Source organism: Metarhizium brunneum, chromosome 5 (assembly GCF_013426205.1).
Source record: "Metarhizium brunneum chromosome 5, complete sequence".
In the NCBI taxonomy this organism is placed as follows: Eukaryota; Fungi; Ascomycota; class Sordariomycetes; order Hypocreales; family Clavicipitaceae; genus Metarhizium; species Metarhizium brunneum.
In genome coordinates, this window is record NC_089426.1 from 2,219,533 (window position 1) to 2,243,923 (window position 24,391).

The 24,391-nt window shown below is 52.0% G+C and overlaps 6 protein-coding genes across 6 annotated transcripts; 4 read left to right on the forward strand and 2 right to left on the reverse strand.

The window, feature by feature from the left end:
* Positions 1-2,737: 2,737 nt before the first annotated feature.
* On the forward strand, positions 2,738-11,351 carry Usp34 (Ubiquitin carboxyl-terminal hydrolase 34; the record flags this gene model as incomplete). Its single annotated transcript, XM_014686867.1, has 10 exons — positions 2,738-3,587; positions 3,676-3,841; positions 4,017-6,720; positions 6,771-7,122; positions 7,178-7,728; positions 7,786-7,895; positions 7,960-8,168; positions 8,239-11,100; positions 11,156-11,212; positions 11,266-11,351. 10 exons carry the CDS (start codon positions 2,738-2,740, stop codon positions 11,349-11,351), a joined length of 7,947 nt encoding a protein of 2,648 aa, XP_014542353.1.
* A 2,450-nt stretch (positions 11,352-13,801) lies between these two features.
* Positions 13,802-15,398, forward strand: G6M90_00g087630 (uncharacterized protein; the record flags this gene model as incomplete). The annotated part of the gene is made up of 2 exons (XM_014686866.1): positions 13,802-14,397; positions 14,468-15,398. The coding sequence occupies 2 exons, from the start codon at positions 13,802-13,804 to the stop codon at positions 15,396-15,398; spliced, it is 1,527 nt and encodes a 508-aa protein (XP_014542352.1).
* A 185-nt stretch (positions 15,399-15,583) lies between these two features.
* G6M90_00g087640 (uncharacterized protein) lies at positions 15,584-16,738 on the reverse strand (the record flags this gene model as incomplete). Its single annotated transcript, XM_014686865.1, has 1 exon — positions 15,584-16,738. One exon carries the CDS (start codon positions 16,736-16,738, stop codon positions 15,584-15,586), a length of 1,155 nt encoding a protein of 384 aa, XP_014542351.1.
* A 452-nt stretch (positions 16,739-17,190) lies between these two features.
* sin1 (Target of rapamycin complex 2 subunit sin1) lies at positions 17,191-19,944 on the forward strand (the record flags this gene model as incomplete). Its single annotated transcript, XM_014686864.1, has 3 exons — positions 17,191-17,213; positions 17,283-19,626; positions 19,825-19,944. 3 exons carry the CDS (start codon positions 17,191-17,193, stop codon positions 19,942-19,944), a joined length of 2,487 nt encoding a protein of 828 aa, XP_014542350.1.
* A 2,113-nt stretch (positions 19,945-22,057) lies between these two features.
* G6M90_00g087660 (uncharacterized protein) lies at positions 22,058-22,698 on the forward strand (the record flags this gene model as incomplete). The annotated part of the gene is made up of 2 exons (XM_014686863.1): positions 22,058-22,105; positions 22,180-22,698. 2 exons carry the CDS (start codon positions 22,058-22,060, stop codon positions 22,696-22,698), a joined length of 567 nt encoding a protein of 188 aa, XP_014542349.1.
* Positions 22,699-23,141: 443 nt separating this feature from the next.
* On the reverse strand, positions 23,142-24,197 carry G6M90_00g087670 (uncharacterized protein; the record flags this gene model as incomplete). Its single annotated transcript, XM_014686862.1, has 1 exon — positions 23,142-24,197. The coding sequence occupies one exon, from the start codon at positions 24,195-24,197 to the stop codon at positions 23,142-23,144; it is 1,056 nt and encodes a 351-aa protein (XP_014542348.1).
* Between the last annotated feature and the right edge of the window lie 194 nt (positions 24,198-24,391).

Sequence of the window (24,391 nt, forward strand, 5' to 3'; positions counted from 1 at the left end):
GGATACTCTGGCGATCCCTAAACAAGAACTCAACCTATCTGAACAAGGTTTGGAGAAGCCAATCAATCTGATGTTGTGCTGGGGGTCAAGCTTATGTGACGAAGCAGCAACCATCTTTGGGAAATGGCAGTTGAAAGTAGCAGACTGATTGCCTCGAGTAACGAAAACCATGGAATAGGGTCGCCTTGAGCTGTCCGGTTCAGGTTTCCCCGTGGACTTTGAACCAGACATTGATTCGAATCCTCTAGTAATTGCATTGAATCCTATGTCGACATGATTGCATAGTACAGGCTTTGGGGGCCTGGGAATATTTGTCACCGAAGGAAGGACATCCTGCTTTGAGACTTTCGCTTCAAGTTTTGCCGCTCTCTTGCCTCTCGAAGGCTTGATATGTGTCCTTCTATGTTGGCCAATGGGACTCAGCAAACTATTGATGAAGTCAGCGGAGAAACCATCGCGGACTCTGACCTGCTCACTTGCAAAGAAGCTCCAGGATAGTATCTTGATCATCAGACGAAATTTCAGGCCTTTCATGTTGATTAGATAAATTAGAAGCTCGGGGAAGTCATGATGGGAGACCCCCATACCACGATACTGTTGAGAAAGGCGTATCAAGATGATGAACCAGGCGCTTCCGACCAGGTGGTGCAATAGGGGTTGTCATGATGTGTGCCAGAAGGCGTAGGGCGAGAGTAAAACGGCTAAGGCGGGTATAGTTCCAGGAGGTATGATTGTGAATTCTCCTTGTCCAGCCAGAAGGTCTGGGTTGCCTTGGTGCAAAGACCGGTACTCCAGTATGGAGTCAAAATAGGATGAAATCATCTGTGGGCCGGGTCAGCATTGAATTGATGAGGCACTGTGTGTGTGAAAAAGCGGGCACCAGTGCGTATCTGCATGTACCTGGGCAGGTCTACGGAGTAACGCCAAGTTGATTCAAGCATCTAGAGGTCAGCAATGTCTCAGAGTGCGACACAATATTCCGCAAACCAGACTACAGCATCTTGGCATGGTCAAGCCCCCAGTACTTTTTGGCATTTGCTGTCTGGTAGTATGAACACTCAGCACAATGCGCATTTGTTAAACATGGCCAAGAACTGCCTGCCTGCTGATAGAAAGGTCAATGATACCAAGTAACTAGAAGGAACATTGAAAGCATGTGGCCTAAGTGGAGAAGCTTAGAGGCGCGCTGGCGTGCCCAATGATCATGTGCAGTGCTGCGAGTCCAGGGTAGTGATGGCGCCAAGCCAAGTCTGTAGTTGTCATCTTGAATCGAAAACCAACTAGAGGGTAACCAGAGGCAAATACCCTTCACCACTTGACAAGCTTGTTTTAATAATGAAGCTAGGGGTAGGTGCATGCCCAGACTTCTTAACGTGCGAAGGCGATAACGGAGAAGGAATCCTAATGTTTGCATCACTCAAGGGCTGTGGTGAGGAGAAACAATGAAGCACCGGACAACACCAAGCTACTGCCAAGCAGGTATCGAGGTACCTAATAGGCAGGGCATCTTTAAAGCTTTGGCCATGTACAACTTTTGTCTACCCACTGTACTGAACAGCGAGGAGTGCCTAGTAGAGAGCAGACATGCATGTGACGAGGTCGACGACTCTATTTCGCCAGGAGAACCGTCCCTATGTTTCATTTCCAGAGCTCTGATGAAGCGAAAGCGAAAGCGAAAGCGAAAGCGAAAGCGAGTTCAATGTTGGAATCATTTATGTCTACCATCTGTTCTTCTTGTGTACGGAGTACCGGGAACATGGGAAAGTACATGCCAGCCGCCGAGGCCGCCCACTTTTGGAAGCCTTGCAGAGAGTACATCGTGTTCAAGTTCTCCGTACCTGGACACTGAGGTACCGTTGACGCTTTGGGGCGGTGTGCTGCACGCATCACCATAAGTTTATCTCATAATACTTGAGGACTTGAATAATTTTGGGTGTACATGTATTGGCGTGCGATTTCTTGCGCGTACCAGATATAAACAACCATCGAAGCTTCTGACGTGCTGTTCGGCAATTTGTGTCGCCACATCTCGAGCTAGTTCCCCATGACGGCATGACAGCATGACGGCTTGACCCCTCGGCACAAGTGGACACCTGAAGTTCTAAGGTTGACACCTTACCGAACACACATTGAAGTACCCAAGTACCCAGCTAGCTTGAGCTACCCCTCCAACTCTAAGCCCTCCAAGTCCCTCCAATGTTGCTCCGTCACCGTCACAGTTCCACACAAGCACCGCGTCCCGCTAGCCAATCCGCGCCCGCCATTGCCTTCAAGTACACCTACCCCATGTACACTTGGTACATTTCCAGGTACGCTTGGTACTTGCCTGCCTTTAGCACCAGGCACCTCACCACTTGAGCGCTCGCTTTGCACTTCACAGCTTGACCTGCTTTCGTCCTCTGCAAGACGCATGTCTTTACCAGCTGTCTTTTTACGACTTTTATAATTCTTATCACTGTGTCTGGCCCGACCCTTATTGGTCATTGGAGTTGAGAGGGCTTCTGGCCTTTCCTTTCCGCACCACACATGTTAATTTTGTGCATCTGCCGCCCAGCCGGCCATCACGACGCTGTGACGTCTTTACCTCGAGCTTAGCCCTTGGGGTGAAGATATCGACTTCCCACACTTGTCCAGGGCCATCGTCCTGCCACACTTCCAACCGTGGGCTGCCGAAGCTGAGCATCCAAGCTGAGCAGCCGGCTCGAGCTGTCAGAACCTGATCGCTCGAGCACTCGACATGGATAACGACACGGACAGCCAGACGGATCAGCCCGCGAGTCCGACAGGGAATGTTGCCGCGACGGCCTCACCCAACGACCCGGACCATAGCCATGCCCCTTCACCTGATCCGCCATCTACTCGCCCAAATCCCTTTGATGACAGTGATCTTTCCGCCCGCAAGAGGCGTCGAACTTCGGGCTCTGCGTCACCCCCACCATCAGCATCAGCATCAGCATCAGCATCAGTATCCGCATCCGCATCCGCAAGCCCGGACGCATCGACATCTGGGAAAATATCCGCAGACGATAAGTCGGCCGTCAAGAGATCCAGCACCAGTACAATGATCATGGGCCAACAGTATAAAAATACAGGGACGCCTTCTGCAGAAAAAATCGAACTTCCATGTACTCCAAGAACACCAACAGACAGCGCAAAAAGCAGTAGCCCAACACCGCTATCCTCCAGCAAGGTTACCATCAATCTGAGAAAAGTCGCCGACCCTGCTACTGACTCTGCAGAAACTTTTCTGCCGTCATTGAGTAACGACGAGGCTCTCCCGGTTATCTCAAACGTCACCGGCGATGGCCAACAAAAGATGACTGTGGAGGAGTCGCAGCGCGCCAGGTCTGGAGAGGAGACTGCCCAAATGTCGGATTCCGCAAGCCCACCAGTTGAACTAATCGCCATCTCTGACGATGAAAACGAAGAAAGCGACGATGAAATGGCTTTTTCCGTTGACGAAAAGGCTACTGGAATTCTGAGTCGCGAGCTGGTGCCTCTTGACCCTACTCCGCAATTTCCTTATATCCAACGCAATGAAGAGCCATCCCTGCCGCTCCTTCGATTTATTCATCACTTCAAAGCTGGTATGGACATTTTTTATATTCTTTTCTCTCTCTCTTTTACGCCAAACGCCCATTGTCATACCAGTGGTTGGTACTAAGACCTTTACAGATTCCCCTATTAATCCTGAAGCTCTTATATTACTACAAGCTTGGATCCAAGATTATCTGAAGTTTGCCAGAAATGCCGAGAAGTCGACGGTGCTGGACTCTCGGCAAGCAAATAAAAGGTTCTGGTTAATGTTCCCTGAGGCAATGCTACAGTTGTTACTAAGAAGGTATGTGCCTGGCCATCTCCTCTCGCAACCCCTTCCCCCTTCGGGCTCTTCCCATTTCGTTTCATTTCATTTGTCCTAGATGTTACTCCCTTTTCAGCCTGGACAACCTCACAAAGCGAAAAAAAAGCGACTGTGCATAGGCGTGACTGATGTTCTTAACTAATGATTTACAAAGTTCCGAACTTGTCAGGTCATCGGAGCTGCGCAGTACCATAATCGGGGTCTATTCTACATTTGCCTGTTTAACGGCCCGCATGGTTGCTCTGGACATTCTGGTGCTTCAAGAAATGCAGTCGACCATCGGAGTGACCAATCAGGAGCCTCCCGACCTATACTCCGCAAAGTACCTCCAACAGCTTCATGACATAATAGTCACCGATGTGTCCTCAACAAATACCGGCGAAGAGAGATCCCTTGGCTCGGAATGGGTTCAAAATGAAGTCGGGTCGTTCCTACTTACTAAATTACAATCGAGCCAAGGTGGCAGCGTGTCTGCCTTCGCGCATTTGGCAGCTGCCTTGACAGCCCTTGTCCCAAAGTTTCCAAGACTGTTGGAACATTTGGCAGCCATCGCAAAGATTCTAAGCAGTTGTTTGCGAGAATCCGTACGAACACTCGTCACAGGGGGCGACCGAATCGCACAAGCACAGAGCCAATTGGAGATAGGGACCACTATTTGGGACAACATTTCGACTTGTTTGGAAAAGGTAATTGAGAAACACGTTACTCAATTAGGTGTTGAAACAGCTACGACTCTAATACAAGCTTTGACGGATGTTTTGAAGTGGACGCTGCGTGGAGAACACAGCTCAGCATTCGACACTGCGCGCCAACACCTGCAAAAATATCCCGACCTACCTTATGTTAATGGATTTGAAGCGGTTGCATGGCAATGGAGGCTCGGCATTTTGGACCGTTTAATTCGTTCTAGTCAAATGCAGCTTCGTGTTATGGCCATTACAAGGCTGTGCAACGACCTCGTATCAGTATGGAAAAGCACCATAGACGCCGGTGATGAAAGCAGCAACAGATTTCTGGCATTTATTGGGGAGTGTTTACTGGAGACTCGGTTGATCGATTATATATTGGGTCCGAATTGTCATCCTGAGATTATTGTCGAGAGCTCGAATGTGTTAGGGTTTCTGATCGTTACCAAGCTCTACAAACAGCACCACACCGATCGTCTATGGCAGAGTCTCATGCTCTGTCAAGATCCTCGCATTACAGAGGCCTTAGCACGAATGGTAATAAGTATAACCAACCTGTTCGACTACGATGGTTTGCTAGGCTGGTGTCAAAAGTTCCAAACAATGCCACTTGAAGCGTTCTCGCCGGCAATACGCACTCTTTGGGAAAATGTCATGAATGACCTGATATCGAAATGTCAATCAGAGCGTCAAACACCGTCATTCGAGCCCTTAGACCTCTGCTTGAGACTACTAAGGGAAGCCTCAGTTTGCACGGCGGGATCGCGAGTAGCCGATCCCGATTTACAACTGGTTGCCATACAAAAATTGAGAGAACTTTTGAGCACCGCACGACCCGATGATCTGGACATTTTGTACCTGAGCTGTCTAGATGACATAGCCAAGAAGTCGCCTACAGCACTGGGAAGTTTGTGGTGCTTGTCCATGTCCATGCGGGGAAACATCCCGAACGAAGTCGAGAACCTTACAAAGAATCACGACCTTGCGAGGCTTCTTGTAGAGGAACTAGCTCATGCAGTCCATGCAGGGCAACAGGCGGGTGCGTTTGCCGTGATATCCGGCGCGCCCAACGGACCTAGAAGGGATCTAATCGCCAGCATTATCCAATTTCAACCGGCAGCTTTGAATAACGGGCTAGGCGCCATATTGTTGGATATCATTGTGGGTCCGAAATCACCCTGTCTCGATGACCGAAAAGCTGGCTGGTATGTCATCACAAACGTGATGAGAAAGGTATCAATGAAGAACGCGTTTTTGCAAGCTTGCTTCTCCAGATACCTGCCTGGCCTTCCAGCTTCTTGTTTCTCAGATGGCATGCTTGATTTCGTTCGAGAACGAGTCTTGTGTCTGGCCGTGGATGGCAGTAACTTTGCCTTGGATGACGCAGAGGCGCTCTCGCACAGTGGTATCGAGCAGCTGTGGCGGATCATTCTAGAAGCCGAAGACCCCCTCTTGGTGTCTCGGGCTATCTCCACGCTGGCAGTCGATCTATACTTGGAAAGTAATGCTATCAAGTCATATTCGGTCTGTCGGTCGAGGAAGGTGCACATATCGCTGGTCAATCGATGCTTAAACCAGATGAAACAAGCCGCTAAGAAGCTTAACGGATCCACCGAGTCTGTCATCGGGGATGACGATGAATCAATGGTGATTGTTGCAACCACTGAGGAGATCCAGCTACAAGAGCGTGTTTTCAGACGCTCTCTCCAGTTGATGAGGTTCTTTCTGGAGAAATACCAGGTGCACGGCCGGTTTTCCGTTGCGGACTTCAGACCGTTGATGTTGACGACGGTAGAAGAGATACAAGGCGAGTCAGCATGTTTACAGTATCAAGCCTTTGACAACTTTAACCGCTCCGACATTAAGCCTTTAAGCATTGGCCTTGGGAACTCCATTGCTTCCCTTTTAACTTGTCTAAAAAACTCGACCGGATTTGACAATTATCGCATATATTATCGCGGACAGCCGCTCCTTCCCAAAGAACATCAAACTACGAAATCTTTAGAAGAGCTTGGCATACGTGATGGATTCATTCTGGTCAAGCAGGAAGAAGGTAGTGCATCACTTGCAGGATATATACGCCCTGGTTCATCGCCACTAGAGATTGAAATTCTGGGCCACTTTCAAGATTTGTGGGAATATTTGAGCATGGGAGAGAAATTGGCTGAAGAAGTGAGTGCTTATAGGCTGGTGAGCAGTACAAGCGAAACTAACTCGTGCAGGTTTACGACTTTCTTGTGAAGCTTCCGGCGGATGGCCACTTCATGCTGCAGTTTGAATCGGATCAGCATGATCATTCGAAAGTATTCCTCAAAGGGCAAGCGTTTCAGACACTATATGGCCTCCATGCCCTAATTGACTATATTGAGGCTGCTCAACATTCTGCATTCACAACGAGTCACGATGAAGATTCCGTGGGGGCCACGCTGACATCCTACCAAAAGGCCCTCGTGAGGGGCTTGCGACTGATTGTCAAGGCTATAGGCGATCCCGAGACGCTAGATGAAATGCCGGCTGTCCAGCAGCTACGAATTGGAGCTGCAATTCTGCAAGTTTTCGTGAAGCTGTTCACAGGTCAGGGCTGATATCCCCTCGTTTTGGTGCATTGTGATGCTGACTGTTTATCCAGAAGCTACCAGGTACAAAACGTTATTGGAGCTTGGCGATGACGTGCTGCCACATCCTACTCGCCTCGTAGACATCCTAACCAAGGTGGAAGGCGACACAGGTGACACGAGCTTAGCATTGATAGAAAGTGCATGCACAGCAGTCTTGCGCGTGGGCTCTGTGAACCAGGAATTTTGGAACACAGTCGTAACATCCACCACTTTTCTAGACATTATGAAGAACTTTCTGTTGAAAGATACTCGAAAGGCGGTGAGACAAACGATTGTTGAACTCATCGAGGATATCACGGGCCCACAAACTCAGCTCTTAACACCTGAAAGCGGCCACTCTGTTTACGGCAACCAGGAAATCAGACCCGTTTTGCTTTCCATCTGTACCGCCCTGATCGAGGGCCTGCCACTTTGCCTCATCCATCAGTCTCAGCCTGAGGAGTATTTCAGAGCACTGCTTCATCTGGTTGCTCGTGCATCCACGATGACTTCTCAAGCGTTGGATATTGACCTTCTCGCAGCAGTGGCACGGGACCTCTTGTTAAAGCATACCTGCATAGAAGTAAGAAAAAAGTGGTGTCATTGCTAGCTATCTTCAGGAGCTAACATACATTGATAGACAATCGATCGACCGGATGTAGCAGACCCAATCGCAGCTGGTCTGGTGGCAGTGCTGCACATTTGTGTTCAGAATAGTCAAAGTCTCAGCACGTCTAAGAACTTTGATGAGTAAGCTTGAATCGCCTTCACCGTTACTTCTACTAAAGCTACGAAGGCTTACTAAATGGAGTAGAAACACAATATCTCGGTTATTTTGGCGCCATCTCTTCCCAAGGAAACGACGTGGTGACAAGGACTGCGTTCCTCAAGTGATTCTCAACTCGAGCACGCGGAGGAAGCTCTACGATATAGTTTTCCGCTGCGTAAGATGCGATATAAATTCTTTCGTTCACATGCTTAATACGTTGAACGGTCTTGTGCCATTTTACGTGGAAGAGCCTGGTAGGTGTTCGAGAAATTCCACCAGAATCCCCATATGACACGCAACTGACTGCATGTCTGTTTTGTGCAGATGACCCTTATCTCTACGATCTTCCGTATCAATTTGATCGGTCTAGAGCAATCCGAGCCCCGTGTGGATATGTTGGACTGCGAAACCTCTCCAACACCTGCTATCTAAATTCGCTCCTCACTCAGCTGTTCATGAACACCCAATTTCGAAGGTTCATCATGTCTGTCGCTGTGCAAGACCCACAAGCATCACAGCAGCTACTCTTCTATACCCAGAAGCTATTTGGTTATATGCAGGAGAGCTACCAACGGTTTGTGGACCCATTTGATGTGGTGACCTCGATAAGGACGTATGACGATACCCCCATTGATATTCATAATCAGATGGATGTTGACGAGTTTTACAACTTACTTTTTGATCGATGGGAAGGGCAGCTGCTCAACAAGGATGATAAGAAACAATTGCGTTCATTTTTTGGGGGCCAGTTGGTCCAGCAGGTGAAATCCAAGGAATGCCAACATATCTCGGAGCGTCTCGAGCCATTCTCGGCTATTCAATGCGACATCAAAGGCAAAGCCACGCTTGAAGAAAGTCTCCAAGCTTATGTGGACGGCGAGGTGATGGAAGGTGAAAACAAGTACAAGTGTTCGACATGCGACCGTCATGTTGATGCAGTGAAGCGAGCGTGCTTGAAAGACGTGCCGGATCACCTCATATTCCACCTCAAGCGTTTTGATTTCAACTTGCGAACCTTGCAAAGGAGGAAAATTAACGACTACTTCACGTTCCCCCAGACTTTGGACCTTGCCCCATACACAGTCGAGTATCTTAACGCCGAGGAGGGTGCAACTCGGAGCGACATTTTCGAATTAGTTGGAATCCTTGTCCATTCGGGAACAGCTGAATCCGGACACTACTATTCCTACATCCGAGAGAGAGGAGCTTTTGGTCGATCAAGTTGGGTTGAATTTAATGACGACTCTGTACTTCCATGGGATCCATCCCTGATGGAAAGCGCAACATTTGGTGGCCCAGACCCTCAGTCGTCCCTCCACGACATGAATGGTATCATTTATGACAAGACTTACAGCGCCTATATGCTTTTCTACCAGCGTGCATCATCTCTATACCATGATTCACTATCCGGCAATGCGACGATTAACGGCCGTCCACCATCTGTTGAGGTCCCGGCTCCATTGAAGGAGCATATTCTGAATGAGAATAAGGTGCTGCTTCGCCGACAATGCCTCTTTGATCCGGGCCACAGTGTCTTTGTGCAGCAATGTTTCGGCCACTCCATTTATCTCGGAGAAAGTCAGGCGGCCAAGTCTCGCGCGTCAAAGAATGATGTTGAAAATGACGAGTTGGGAAGGCATGCCGGTCCTGATCTAGATACTTCGACCCACACCTTGCAGAACTTGGCCATGGAAGTGTCTCTGTCTCATTTTGATCAAGTGGTTTCCAGAACCAAGGACTCCATCCTGATGGAATCTTTTGCTTCAATGCTGAAATCTGCCGTTACAAAGTGCTACGATTGCGCACTTGCATTTTACAACTACTTCCATGTGCGCCATGGGGCTTTTCGCTCGTTGGTCCAGCGAAACCCAGATCCAGATATCAGAAGCTTTACTGGTAAGACGCTTGTACTTGCGGCCTCCAAGATTCGAAGCGGTCTTCCGCGACTTTACCATTGCCCAGTCCCAACAAGAAGCAACTCCAGCCCAGCTAGTATGGATAGCGAGGATGACTGGGACGATTCAGAGCCGCCACCGTCAGTATTGCAAGGAATCATGAGCATCTTTAACCACCTTTGGAGATTCTTTTATGTACATATAAGGTCCTGGGACGAATATTTCGGCACAGTGCTCGCCTTTGCCAGACTTGGAGAACTTGAGGTTGGCCATCTCTTGGCAGACAATTACTTGCTCAAACTACTCCATATTATTAACGCGGATCCGTCAATGGAGTTGCAGCCCAATTATCAGCGCATGGTTAATAACCTAATGCGGCGCTTCAACTCTAAGCCGGCATCCTACACTGCGATTCTGGCACTCATTGACTACCTCATGGCACAGCTGGAACCTAAGTTGAGTGCAGATGTGATTGTGGACGAGGCAGAGGATCGACGCAATGCACGAAAGCCCTTCCCATGGACATCGGAGGAAGTCCAGGCTGTTCACAACCACCCTGATAGCCCTGCGACTAGTTTTTTCACGGAAAAACTCTTGGAGACGGATCAGGCACCAGAGCCGACAAACAGTATTATTGGACGATTGGTCGAGAGCGGAGAAGAATTGGATCTCAGGGTATTCAACACTCTCCGGAAGAAAATCCAAGGGGAGACGACAACGCAGCCAATGGACTCGTCTATCAGGGCAGCTGGGCGGTATGCTGAATGCAGTGAATCGCTGGAGAGAGTGCATATCCTCATTAGGCATATTTGCACACAAGCACGCAGTCTCCAACACAATGAGGGATCTACATTCTTGGGGTTTGTGGACTTGATGCTGCGCTCTTGCCGACCCAACGAGAGTCTGGCTCTTGCACGTAGAAGCTACATTATTCAGGCGATCCCTATGTGGGCACCGTATCTGCTAGTGTACGGCGACGAGCACACAAGGGGCGTAACAGAGCGGCTCATCAACGATAGGCTCTTTTCGCCCGTAGGACTCAACGTACTTGATGGGCAGGACGACAATGCTGCTCTAGAGCCAGAGACTTTAGAGCACGTTATCCGACAGCTCGGAATCAAGTGCCTAATGTACCTCCGAGACGTCCATGTAAGGGGAAGAATACAGCTTGAGCGCAATGCAGCAGGCAACATTCTACGTGTCATTGGTTACTGCGTTCCATTCTACGAGGGAAGCGACGAAATGAATGACTATGCAGACGACAGCGCCGAGTTTCGGGCCATTCAAGGGGGTATGTGAAGCAACAAAATACTAGATCAAGAGATGATGTGCTGACTGTGATTTAGAAATAACAAGCCCCCTGCAAAGATTGCTTGTGGACGAAATTGAGGATGATGGGTCTGGTATGTTAGGTTTGGTTGTACGGCAGTTTGGAGACACGACTAACGAGGAACAGAGTGGGATGGCTCATGTGGCTCATCGGAATTCATGGATGCCAACATAGGCGCGTTGGCACAGACAGGACATTATCTACATGACTAAGACCATGCGCAGGTCCGTGGCCGACGACAGCACAGTGCACGGCGCTTGAGGGATACTAATCTCGATACAAAAATTTGCTTTGCTCTCCCGACTGCCTTTCTTTCTTTATTCTTACTTTTGCTTTTTTTTCCGGGGCGTCTCTTCATCTTTCCACTGCCAGCATTCACGATACAAAAGGACAAATGATATTATGAAAGACTTAGATCAACGCAACTGGAGCAGGCTGTCAGCACGAGCAGCCTGTGTTTGATGCACATAGCAGCGGTGTCTCGGCGTATGGAAGGAAGCAGCTTTTTATTTCGGTTGACGACGATTTGCGGGGCTGTTTACGAGCGACGGCCCCGTGGTTTGGACTTGCAGCGATGATGTGCGTGATATGGTCGACAGGTCAGAATTTGGAGTAGGCGGACAGCAGTGGTAGAGATAGCAATGAATGACAAGGCGCGTAGGAGTCGAGGTGTTTCTTTCTCCCTTTGAGTTGTGTTTAACTTGGCATGAATAACTGATGAGGTAAATGCATGGGAGCTGAAGGCCGAAATCAGGCTTCATTAAATAAAGGGGGGTGATAAAGTCCAAAAAGAAAATATGCACAGACGGTGAGAATAGCATCAGGCGGTGTTGGCAAAACGGGACAGGCTAACAGGCTGTAACAGTCGACTGGTCATACGACGGTGCTCTTGAGGATGGAGGATAAAGGCCGCATGGTAGGGCCGCAGGCGAGCTGAATTTATTCTGGTGATGAATGATGCGGTTTCGGGGACCTCTTTATTGCTTGCTACCTCTGCACTATTTATGGAGCACTGTCGGCAGCGTTGGCCAACGTGTCGGGGAACGAACGAGGGAAGTGAGCGAGCGGCTACAACGATGTTGGGTGGGTTCGACATCAAGTCGAGGCTGTTGAGGTGCTACTATTATTATCGTGCGTCGCCCCTGTTCCCCGGGCAGTCGGACCGTTGACGGGAGGAGCTGGACAGGGCAGAGAAGTGCCGGGCGCTAGGCGAGATCTCATCTGTTGTAGTACTCCGTACTTGGGTAGTACTGGTGATATGTGCCAGGATGACGATGCATGGTCTTGTTGACACGTGGGCGCATGACTTGAGTGGTTTGTTTATATGGTTGTTCGAGCTGCCCGTGAAGCACCGGGGACACGGGCACGACTCGAAAGAAGCGTCCGACTGCCAACAAGTGAGTATTTACTCAGAGTCCAGAATCCGCCATTGATCCTGTCATGTTGTACGTGGTGGAATACCGTCATGCCATGATCAGCGGCGTTTCGTCCCGTCCTCCAAACCAAGCCTCGAGTCTCGACTGCCACGTTTCCATTTTTTCCTTCCTTCTTTCCTTCTATTTTTACCGGGCTTGCCGCTCCCTTACAAAATGCACTCATTCCCGACGAATGCAGGGCCAGGGGTGCCAAGACGCGTGAGCAATCCAGAAAATCTGCAGAGCTACAAGGTTGCTTGATAGACGACGGGCTTTACGCGATCCTCAGCGCGTGGGGGGCGGGGTGGTGGGAAATCTGGCAGGGGCAGTAAAGCCAATCACAGGCGGGGAAGTAGCTCCCCGCGCTGCTGAAAATACCAAAATAGCACGTAGCCGCCGACGACGACGTCCGCGGGCGAGAATGATTGGCTCCACGGATCGGGCCTGCATTCCGTCCTGCGTTGCATCCATTTGCTACTGCATTGACGGGTTGCATATTGCATATGTGCATGCATCATGAGGGCTCTCGTCACAGGCACCACAGGCACCACCCGGCATGGTGGGTGAATTGGCAATACAATGTACGATGGCAGCGTCGTGACGGGGAAGACGCCATGTCTATTTTCGATGCAAGATCAGCCAGACGCTCGCCCGTCGGCGGCAATTGATGGTTGCATAGACGCCACCCATGTTCTTGGTGACCACATGGCATGCCTGGACCCTGGTCCTACGAAGCTGAAGATTGTCAGGGAGTGTTCCCGATGACCTGTTTCATGTTTCAAAGGGTTTCGAGTTTCAGAACCGCTGGAATTGGCGTGGTACGCCTCGTGGTTGGCGATTGGGTGCGGCTGTCGTCACCGAGGTAATTTGGACGCACGCAACCACGCTATTCCCCATGATTCATGATGCCCATGGTTATATATTCCGCATACCCACTTGTTTGCAATCCAGTTCGGCGCAGCTGGGGGAGCTCATGATAATTTGTGTTCACTCTTTTGGGCCGTTCGCATCGTTTTGCCATCTGGTAGTGTCTGGTTGTCTTGGTGAGACGCGGAATGCTGAATGTTGCTGTGGATGCTCGATGCTCCTCGTGAGCGAGTGTTGACCATCCAAAGTTCCTTTTTACTACCAGTCTTTAAACTCGTCACCGCTTCATTATCTTTGACGACTTTCCCTGTACTATTCGCCATCTTCTTTCTCCCCCCTTCTTCTTCCTTTAAGGAGCAATCATTGACATCGTCAACACCATGGCGTTAAAGGAGCAAATTTCTTCGCCCCTCGAGGCTGGGCCATCCGTCCTTGATGCTCGCCGTCTTCCTCATCACTTGACTCCCGCTCTCGAATATGCCTCCTCTCGACTTGCCAAAAAGTCCCTCCATCTTACCCTTGTCGTCGTCCGAAGTGACTACCAACTACCAAGAGTGATTCCTCCGCTGGCATCACCCGGCCTGTCTACTCCAAGCACACCAGCCTCTCCGCCTGCAAGCAAGTTCAGCTTTTCTACCAGTCCTGTCACCGCCTTGAAGCAGCTTGTTCGGACGGCGTCACGACAGAACTCGGAACCAGCACAGTCCGTCGGCCCCAAGAGTGCTGTGTCGTCACCGGCCACAACAACCCTGGACTCTCCTGGTCCGAGATCTCGATGGCCTCTCTCGCCTTCAACGCCTTTGTCTCCGCCTCCCATGACTCCGTGTACACCGTCGTCTGTTGCCACGGATTACACTGGCCCTATGACACCGGGGGGTTGTGGGATGCGCTTTATCCATGCATCGGATTTAAGTGCCAAGGATCAAAGAATCCAGCGGGCTGTGTTTACTAAGACAGCACGAAAGTTTAGCTTGGGGTAAGCTCCTGTAACAACATAAAAAGGGCCAAGTGCTATCGAAACCCACGCTGATGTGTCAAAAAAAAAGGTCATCCCTCTCGCCGGCCGTCGATCCCTCAACTTGTGGCCTAACCGCCCAGCTCATCACCGACTCTCTCATCCAAAACGAAATCCTCTTCTCTTCCGACGGCCTCACCCTCCTCTCACTCGAGCGACTGTACAGCCTCAAGAGCGCTCTGTCGAGTTATTCCAAAACCAAGGCCCACTTTCGTCTCGAAGACGCAGTCGACGAACTCCGTCGGTATGTCCTTGCCAACAACGGCGAGAAAGCAACCAAATCAGATCTATTACGCTCGTACGACTGGCTGAGTGTGAGCCCGACCGCCTTGTCGGACCTGGATAAAATGTACAGAACGGCCTACGGGGGACCAGGCGAGGTAGGCGCCATATCTGGACTTGGACCCCCGCCACCCACGATCCTCCCACCTTCTACATCCGAGCCAGTGATCCGCTCTGACGAAGACGGAGACGAAGACGACGGGTTCCTCACTGAGTATGACGACGACCCCGATCTGAGTCCTACGCAGATAGGACTCGCAGTGACCACATTTGAAATGAGAAAGCCCCCTACGCCCAAGGGCCCGATTTTGAAGATTCAGACCAATTTCAGGGCGAAGGCTGTGCTAAGGAGCAAACAGGATTGCAAGGAGGAGGATGCAAAGAAGGAAAAAATTGAAGATTCTGACAAGAAAAACAAGGCGCAAGATGAGAAAGATGGCGGCGATATGACAGCACGACCTCTTGAGACGGCGCCGCGAGGACGCACACGGTGGGCGGCGTCGATAGACAATGTCCTGAGCGCGGGTGTGACGAGTCCCGTTGGAGATTCTGCGTGTCCTGTACCAATGACTCCGAATGGATATGATGATATATCGCCCATAACAAGGGGAGAATGGGGATTCCTGATGGTCAACAATACGTTTCGCGGGGGCCGAACCGTCGCAGTAGAAACGTGTTGACGATGAGGGCGACACTTTACGAAATTATGCCTTCTTGTATGCTAGAGCATTCTTGTTTCCGTTTTTGAGTATGGCAGGCTAAGCATTGGGGAAGCGAGGATACAATGTAAACCCGAGCCGGGTAAATTGCACACCCAAAAGAATATGTTGCATGTAGGATTCGACGGTATCATTATATATCGACTCTACCAGCCGTACTTGCTGCTCGTCGCCTTCTTGTTGCTTTTGGCTGTTGCAAAGCTATCCTCCAATGCCTCCCGTTGATTCTGCACATTCTGCACCAATTGCTTGAGGGAATGTTTGCCACCGCCCTGTATGGAGCGAACGGTCCTGTGAGCCTGCTGGTCGCCTGCTGCGCGGACACTCTCGTTGTACTGGTACTCCTTGTCCATGTTGAAGTTGACCACTTTCTTGACTGCAAAGCCACTCCCGTCACGACCAAAGAGCTCTCTCCTCGCTGCTGCGGAGAGATTTAGATCATCAGCAACGGTGTCTAGGGACTCGGGGTTGCTGGATGAGTTGGTGGTAGCGGTTTGATACTGCGCCGAGTCTGAGTACATGGTGGTAGCCTGTGCGTCTGGTTGATATGCGGGTTCAAAGAGAGGTTCGTAGGTGCCGGCTGAGAAGGATGGTGTAGGGTCTGATGGTTCTTCGGTGTGAACAGAGAATAGGGAAATTTTTTTCCTTGGTGCTTCCGCCGGAGCAGCTGAAGCTGTTGCTGCGCCGTTTGCGTCTGGTTGAGTTGGTGGTGTTTGTGGTGTCGCATTTGGGATGGAATTTGATTTATTCTTCTTCTTCTTGGTGTTGATGCCTACTGATAATGGCCGGAACATGAGTGGTTTCCCGACCAGCTTCACCTCATCGGCTGGTTTCTGGCCTTCTGGTATACTCGGCGCGACATCTTGTTTCTTGGGCGGTGGTAGCTTCATCCCCTCCGACGGCGCAGACAATACATCGCTCGCCGTATCCGACATATCCTCGTCAGCATCGCGACTGAAGCCCGGTGCTGCGCTCGTCTTCAGGTTGATGCCCGGCCTTGGTGGCGCGCTGGCAGACGGTTTAGATATGGGCTTCCCTGCATTTTTGGGCGGTGGTAGGAGCGAGTTGAGTCCGGAAAATAGCCCTCCTCCTGTCGTCCGGGCGCGTTTCGTTGGTGGCTCGTCCGACTTGCTGGAGCTGGTGGTCTCTGGCAAACTGACCAAGATTTTGCCTGGATTGGAACGGTCGACCACTTTCTGGAAGGCCTTTTTCGACGTGCCCTGCGATGGCTTTGGCGCGGGCTTGGGAGGAGCTTCCGCCTCGGAGCCTGAATCGGATTCGGAGTAGTCGACGAGGCCCATGATGCGTGGAGAAATGTTTCACGGGCGACTTTTAGCCCAGATGTTTGATGGAGGAGAAGATGCGGCCCAAATGTCTGCATGTGGTTCAGCTGGAAGGATGCTGCTGCGGTGGGGCACATGTAGGTAATCAAGAGTGACTTGACTGCATGGGAACTTGATGTGACATCAATTCTGGGAGTGACGTCCTGAATCTCACCAGTTACAGTGGGCGTAGCTCCTCCATGCCCGCTGGTGGGGGCCAAGCACCCCCATGGTGGCCCCCATGTTCAGATGTTACTTCATTGCGGCTCGAGTGCTCTGCCATCCACGTATGCCGACTTCAATCCATCTCTTTCTTCTCACCACTTTGCCGCCTGCTATACGTATCAATCACAGCTTTCTGCCAGCGGGCCGGCAGGCATGTAGAAACGGGCTGCTGAGGCCGCATACGCTTGAACCTGCGCCACGCCACCATGTCTGTCATCCAGCTGGAAGAGTAAGTCTACCTCGCAGGACCCAACTTGCAATCAGGAATAGGGAATAGCTAACACTTGGCTGCTGCCAGGCTGGTGTCCTACCAACTACGGACGAGCTACCTCGACGAAATCGCAGACGGTGTGGGCGAGAGATTGCTCACCGTCAACGACAGCTTTCTAAACTCGGGCGCATTCAAGGCGGCGGGATGGCGTCCCAACTCGTCCCATATCAAGAGGACGTACTCTCCTCCAATTCCTACAGCCGTTGCGTCCGAATATTTCCAGGCGCCACGACGGCCAGGCCTCACTCTCGAGGATGGCGAGGAGGACGGCGGTATGCTTACGGGCGGAGGAGCAGACACCATGGGCCCCGGGATGGCTACTAAGAGGCGCAGGCGCCGGGAGCAGATGGAGGAGGATGACAGCAGCGATCTGACCGATGAGAGCGACGAAGAACAGGAGCAACGTGCTGCCCAGCAAATCAAATTCTCAAAGATGCCAGTGAGACAGCGAGCAGGGTCATCGCCGGTGCAGGTATCCCCTGTGAAGCCCCCGACGTCGCCCCGTGTGCCAAGACGAGGATCTCAGTCAGCTTTGGAGACGGTGCGAGAGAGGCCGCGTAGGGATACGGTCACCAGCAGCGAGATATCCTCCGAGAACGAGTTTGACGTGCCAGCGGCGCTGAGACACCGGGAGGCAGCCCGCGCCGCAGCAAGAGCTGTGCGATTACAAGAAAAGATCAACGAGGAACCCATGCCTCCGGGTCTTCAGAGGGCTGATACGCAGCTTCTACCCGAGGAGGAGGAAGATGATTCGGACGAGGGCTCCGACATGTCTGGCGACTACGTCGGGAGTATGGATTCTGCTTCGATTCTGGACGGCGTGGAGAATCCCATCAACCCTTCACCCACACAACAAGTCGTGGGAACACCGCCTCGAAACTTCCCGCGACACTCCATCATCCGCAAGTCGCAGCTACCATCAAAACCTGTTCTTCTAGAAGCTCTTCCCCCGCCCCGGCCCATGAGCATGATTCGACCCGCCAGCTTCGTCCAGCCCACGAGTCTGCTTTCAGCGGCACTGAAAGCCAAGGAGCATAAATCATCCGTCCCATTTCAAAAGTTTGCCCATTTCAGCGGTCAAGGGACGCAGGGGTCTATCGCTGTGCGAATTTATGCCCCGTTTTGCAAGACGGCAAGCAAGCCCCTCGAGGTACTCATCCGCCCCAGAGTCCACGACGGGCAGAGTGCCGAGCGAGTGGTTTCAGTTACAGACCTGATTGGCCTGAGTCTGTACCGGTATAATGAGGAGAAGAGGGAGCCGCAGATTCCACCCCGAAAGTACAGTGTCAACTGGTGGACCCTGAGAATGGTGGAAGACGGCGAGGTCGACGACGATTTCCCGCCTTTTGAGAGGACAAAGCCGTTGGCTTCATTTACCACTGTCAACAATGCGAGTGCAAGGGGCGGGGGAAGGATGCGGTCCAACTCCACAGCCTACGATGAATTTGCGCTGGTGCCCGCTTCAGAAGAGGAGTACGAAGAAAACAAACGCCTGACCCCCCAGCAAGACGATAACGAAGCCGAGCAGCAGGGGCAACAAGCAGCACCGCCCCTGAACCGTCCCATAAGCCACGATGGTGACAGTGATTCTACCCCTAAAAATACACCTGCGCCGCCGCGTAATCCCCTGACAGATGACAGCCGACCGCGACAGAACCCCATTGTGACGACAACCTATCGGCCAAACATGCCTCTGGCTGATTCTCCGCAAGTGCCCGTCACAATGCCAAATACGACCCGCGGCCAGCAGAAGCTGCTCCGCGTCCACATCATGTCTTCGGATGTGGCGCCAGGACAAATGGTTACGGTGGACGTCACAACAGATACATACCTCGCCGAAGTGCTCGACATTGTCTGCCGTAAGAGGCAGCTGGACAAGGCTAATCATGTGTTGAAACTCCCTCGGTCAGGAGCTGTGGTCATGATAGACCGGCCCGTGTCGTCGATTGGCAATGTATCCGATTTGGAGCTGTACAGGAGACGGTTCGCCACGGACGGCCCGCTGAGCATGACTGGCTCGCCAAGTAGTTCCTCTCCCAAGACAATGGGTCTCCCTAGCAGCCAGGGCATGTCCCAACGGAGGGAACACAAGAGGGACAAGATGCTCGGGCCGCATCCACTGGCGCAGGAGGCACTAAAGCAAGACGAGTTTGGCACCGCCAACTACAAGAAGTATACTGTTTGGCGAAAGCAGCCGATGCGTCTCGTGGGCATGAGTGAGCGGATTCTAGTGATTGACGGCGAATATATCCACATTGTCCCGGCATCTGGGGGCAAAGCGGTCCACGATGGCGGAGGGAAGACGACAACAGTTCACTTTAGCAACGTGGTGGGCTGCAAGGTGCCGCGAAAGCACCCAACAAACGTCAAGGTACGTGTGTGTGTGTGCTCTATCTCGGGCTCTATTTGAGACTTTTCCCCTCTTTTTTTCCTTCTTTGCTCTTGCGTTGCTATATTTTCCAGAAAAAGAATATTGTATGCGTTTGCAGAGGCGTGGACAAGTACTTGTATCAACGTCTTGGGGGAGTATAATGCTGACTCGGAGTGGACCCGTGCGGTCCCAAAATAGCTGGTGATTTACAGAGCCACAGAGAGCAAGCGATATGATTTCGAGGCTCGCGGAGCCGACGAGGCAGCTGAGATTGTGGCCGAGCTGAAGAAAGGTATTTCGCCGTATAGAGAAGTGTAGGGCAGGTGCCGGGCCACGCAACAATAGAGACGAGGTGGTACCCGTTACAGCATGACCATTAAGCCCGGGCCGTCGGCCATGTAACTAAGTGGCTGCGCAGCCAAGGGCTAGATCAGTCCAAGCAACCATTTTACAGCTTACGCATGCTAGGAGGTTAGGAGGCAACTCCGAACTCCGAAGGGGTTTGACTTTGGTGGCCGGACGCCAACGAGCATAGTCGGCGGCGGGTGGCTGTGTTGTGGGGAGTCGAAGACTGAGCCCAAAATGCGCGGCCCTTTGAGCACCCGAGGGCTTCGGTGTGGTGCATGCCGATCTACTAGACAATTGTGAAATCCTGCTTCAAAATGTACCTAGGAATGGGGTATTCCGAGAAGCTGGTCTGGCGTAGGATATTGGTATGGCGCCATTGAACAAGAATAAGACGCATGTGCGTCTTGGCAGCTGAAGGCCATGAAGTGCCGCTCGATTCGGCACTCCCAACTATCCTAGGTAGATGAACGAAAGAACACAGCATTGTAATACGTGTAGCAATGAATCCCTTGTATTGCAATTATGTCGATGATGCACGACGACGCGTGGTGCAGCACCTTGTTGTGGGCGGTCTGCAAGATGCACATGCCGCCGTCACCATCGAGCCTCGTGGCTCAAAAAGAGGCGGCACATGAGGCGGCTTGCCATCCGGGACGGGCTCGAGATGGGTCGCATGGCATTTTCTACCGCGTCTTCTACTCCGTACACGGAGAAGAGGTTGTCTGGACGGAGTACTCCGTACGTGCCCAGGACAACTGTACGTGGTCTGTGGTGCGTGGTTCGTGTGGCCGTTGGACGCCAAACGTTGGACGTTGCGTGTTACGTGACTGGTATTCCGTACTAGTAGCAATAATTTCATAATGGTGGCACCGCATTCAAGGACGTCGCACTTGTTCTGAGGATTTGCAGTCGCTGACCTTGTTTTTTTGCTCGCAGTCCATGATGCGTGTATGGAGTCGTCCTGCTGGCCCTGGGATCTCCCAAGCAACAGCGCTCCGTATTGATTTCGATCTCGATGCTGATGCTGAGACTGGTGCTGATGCTGTTCCTTGGTCTGACAAGCAACAACTCTTGCAGCAAGGATCCACCATGACGCAAGATTGAAGGAGTCTGGTCCACTTTGCGAACCATGCTGCAGAATCACGATAGTACGTAGTATTTTCAATTGTACACACGAACCTGGGAGTACGGAGCACATGATGTGGCGGCTGAGCGACCAGATGGTTCAGCTCCATGATGAGCCCATGGGTGACGCCACCTTGCTGGCTGGCTGTTTGTTTCAATGCTTGGGCTTAGGAACTAGGTACTGTACTCCGTAGCCTGGTTACATGTAGTTAGCACCGATTCCCAGTTGTGCTGAGATGGGGAACGCACAGCAAGGAACAGGGCTTCTAGGGTCTGCTGCTTGTCGAGCTCATGTTGTTGTAGGGGTGCCGTGGGCATACGATGTCAGAGTGATGAAATAATTGGGGCCGTTGTTGTCTCGCGTTGTTGGTCTGATGCTTGTTGGGCGATGCTGCATGCTTCGGTGAGCATATTGATGAATTGGCTTTTGCTCTGATGGCCATTCAGTCTGCGAGATGGATTCACCAGCCCGACTGCCGAGTAGGAAAGAGTTTAGGTAGCTGTTCTGCTGGCCCCCCTCCCTCTTCTGCAGGAGGCAGCCGGCGTTCTCCTGGCGATTCAGCGGATCGACAAAGTTAATCAACGACCAAACTGACCAGGGCCTGTTGGTCCCCGGAACGAAGGAACGAGGAACATGAAAAGGTTGGTGTGGGGTCACAAAGAGGCGTTGATGAGGCAAAAGCCACGCCGAGATTAGAAAGTGGGTCTGGATGACGATTGACTCCAAACCAAAAAGGAGTCCACCAAGGCAGTCCACCAGGCAAAAGCCCAACAGGCATCGCCGTGTCAACCGAAATGCCGAAATGAGGAGCATGGAGCAGATATATAAGTACTCAAGGGAGCCCAAGGCCCTCAGGTGACATTTCCTAGGCCAATCGTACAGCCTTGAATACTTGCAAATACACAACACTACCATCTTCATCGCAACTACAACACACCACAGTCACCAGCCTCCATCATGAAGATCTCCAGCACCGCTATCCTCGCCCTTGCTGCCGCCGTCCAGGTCCGTCCCCCCACGCCGTCTTCCATCCAATCTACAGCCCCTTTAAATTAAAATAAACACTAACATCTCGGTAGGCCGCGCCTGAGCCTCAGCCCGACATCTGGGGCGACATCACCAGCGGCGCAGGCGGCATCATCTCGGACGCGTCGACCTTTGTCGACGGCGTCAAGTCGCACGCCTCGACCTGGGCCGACGGAGCATCCACCTGGGCCGACGGAGCCAAGTCACAGGCGTCCACCTTTGTGGCGGGAGTCAACTCGGACGCCTCGTCCTGGGCCGACGGCGCCAAGTCGCACGCGTCCACCTTCCTCGCCGGCGTCTCCAGCGACGTCGCAAAGGCCACCAGCGAGGCCGGCGCCAAGGCCTCCAGCCTGAGCCAGTTCATTGCTACCGCCACGGGATCCGCCAAGTCCAGCGCCGAGAGCGAGCTGTCCAAGGTGACGAGCTCCCTGGCCGCTGCTACCGGCTCCTCCGCCTCCGCGTCCAGGACGACGTCGTCGAGCACCGCCGGCGGTGCCTACGGCCCTGCTCCCACCGCTGCCATGGCCGTCGGTGCCCTCATGGGCGGCGCTGCTCTCTTTGCCAACTTCTAAGTCTGGCGCCGACCAGGAGTCCCAAGAACAGTGGACATGAGCGACGGGGGGTGGGGGTTTGGTACGGAGCTGTGTAAAATCACGGGATGAAAGTATGAAACACGGAGGATCTGCAACGTGGGTGCATAAAAAATACCCCCATTAATAATGACCATGTAAATACGCCTTGATAATTTGGGAGTTGCTCAGCTTCGGATATGGATTTTGACGACTAGGTACAAGATAGATGAATAACAGCGTCATATCGCGTGAACCCTACTCTCTTCTCTTGTCTGGGTGCTTGTGGCGTGTTTTTAGCCTTTTGTACCATGTATACTCTGGATACGACAAACACGAGTTGACTTGGAGTGTATGCCAGTAAAACCAGTGTCTTGATTATAGTATAATACTTGCCGCATCAACAGGGTATCCCAACGCAATTCCATGTATATCCATTAAAGCAATTACGCCTTCGCTCGCATATCCGCCCACAACTTGTCGATAATCTGAAATACAGCCGTCACGTCCTTCATGACCTCGCTGTCTACATTGCCACGCAGCCTCTGCTGCACTTTATCCGGATGCCAACGAACACGCTCCTCTTTGAGCTTGGCTAGAAACGCCTGCTCTCCAGTGTCCTCCAGGCCCAGCCCGCGGATGAAGAACGACCGCACGCCTGTGTCGTCAATATCCTTGCGTTGCCTGCCATCAACAGGCCAAGCCAAGGCATCCAATGTACCGTCCCATGATGCCCATGCACTCGTATATTTCTCCCACTGCTCGACCCACCGTCTTTTTTGCCGTCGTTCTTCTCCACGGCGCAGGCTTCGCTCCATGTCTTCGTGCAGCTTGCGAGAAATGCGCTCTTCTTCCTTCTTCTGTTTGAACCTTTCTTCCCGTTTAGCTCTTTCCTCAAGCAGCCCGGCATGCGTCTTTTCCCACATCTTTTGTCGTACGTAGGCCGCATATTCCTCATCCGTCATTTGCTCTAGCTCACCAGTCGGGCCGCTTCTTTCATTGGAGTACATGTGGATAGGCTGGCCGTAGACAGATTCCCAATACGCAGCCCCTTCATCGTCAGCCATGGCATCAAACAGAGATTCTCGGAAGGCAGCCTCGGGGTCGAGTGGCGGAGGTTCGAAAGGATTTGGTGGTGTTGGCGAGCGGCGTCGATGTCGACGTCGGTGGTGGTGCCTGCTTGATCTTGAGGAGTGTGTGTCGTCTCCATCGTGATTCTGGTGTCTCTCATGTCTCTCATTGTTTCTGCGTCCGCTTCTGGATCGTCGACGGCGAGACTTGTCTGATTTGAGCCTCAGTCGTGACCGACGAGGCCTGGTGAGATCATCGCCTCCATCTTCATCCTGAGTATTTCGCGATGATTTTTCCGCTCTTGGAGACGACTCATGCGAGGCGTCTTTCCCATCGTGGTTCGAAGCCGCGCGCGCGGCCGAGCTTGCTAAGTCCTCGTTTATTGACGACAGAATGTGACGCCGCTTTCTCGACGGGATTGAATCTGCCATGGCGAGGAAGCCATAGTCACTGCAGCCGTAAGTGCCTTGACAGCCTCTTCCTGTTGTGACGTGATAACACACGGGCGTGGTTGCTCGCAGAGGCGTAAAAAGCTGCAATCCTCGATCGCAAAGACTCACGCTTGGTAGTTGACCGCCAAGACCGTTAAACGTGGGGCTTGGTCAGTGTGCAAATGGAAGGAGCG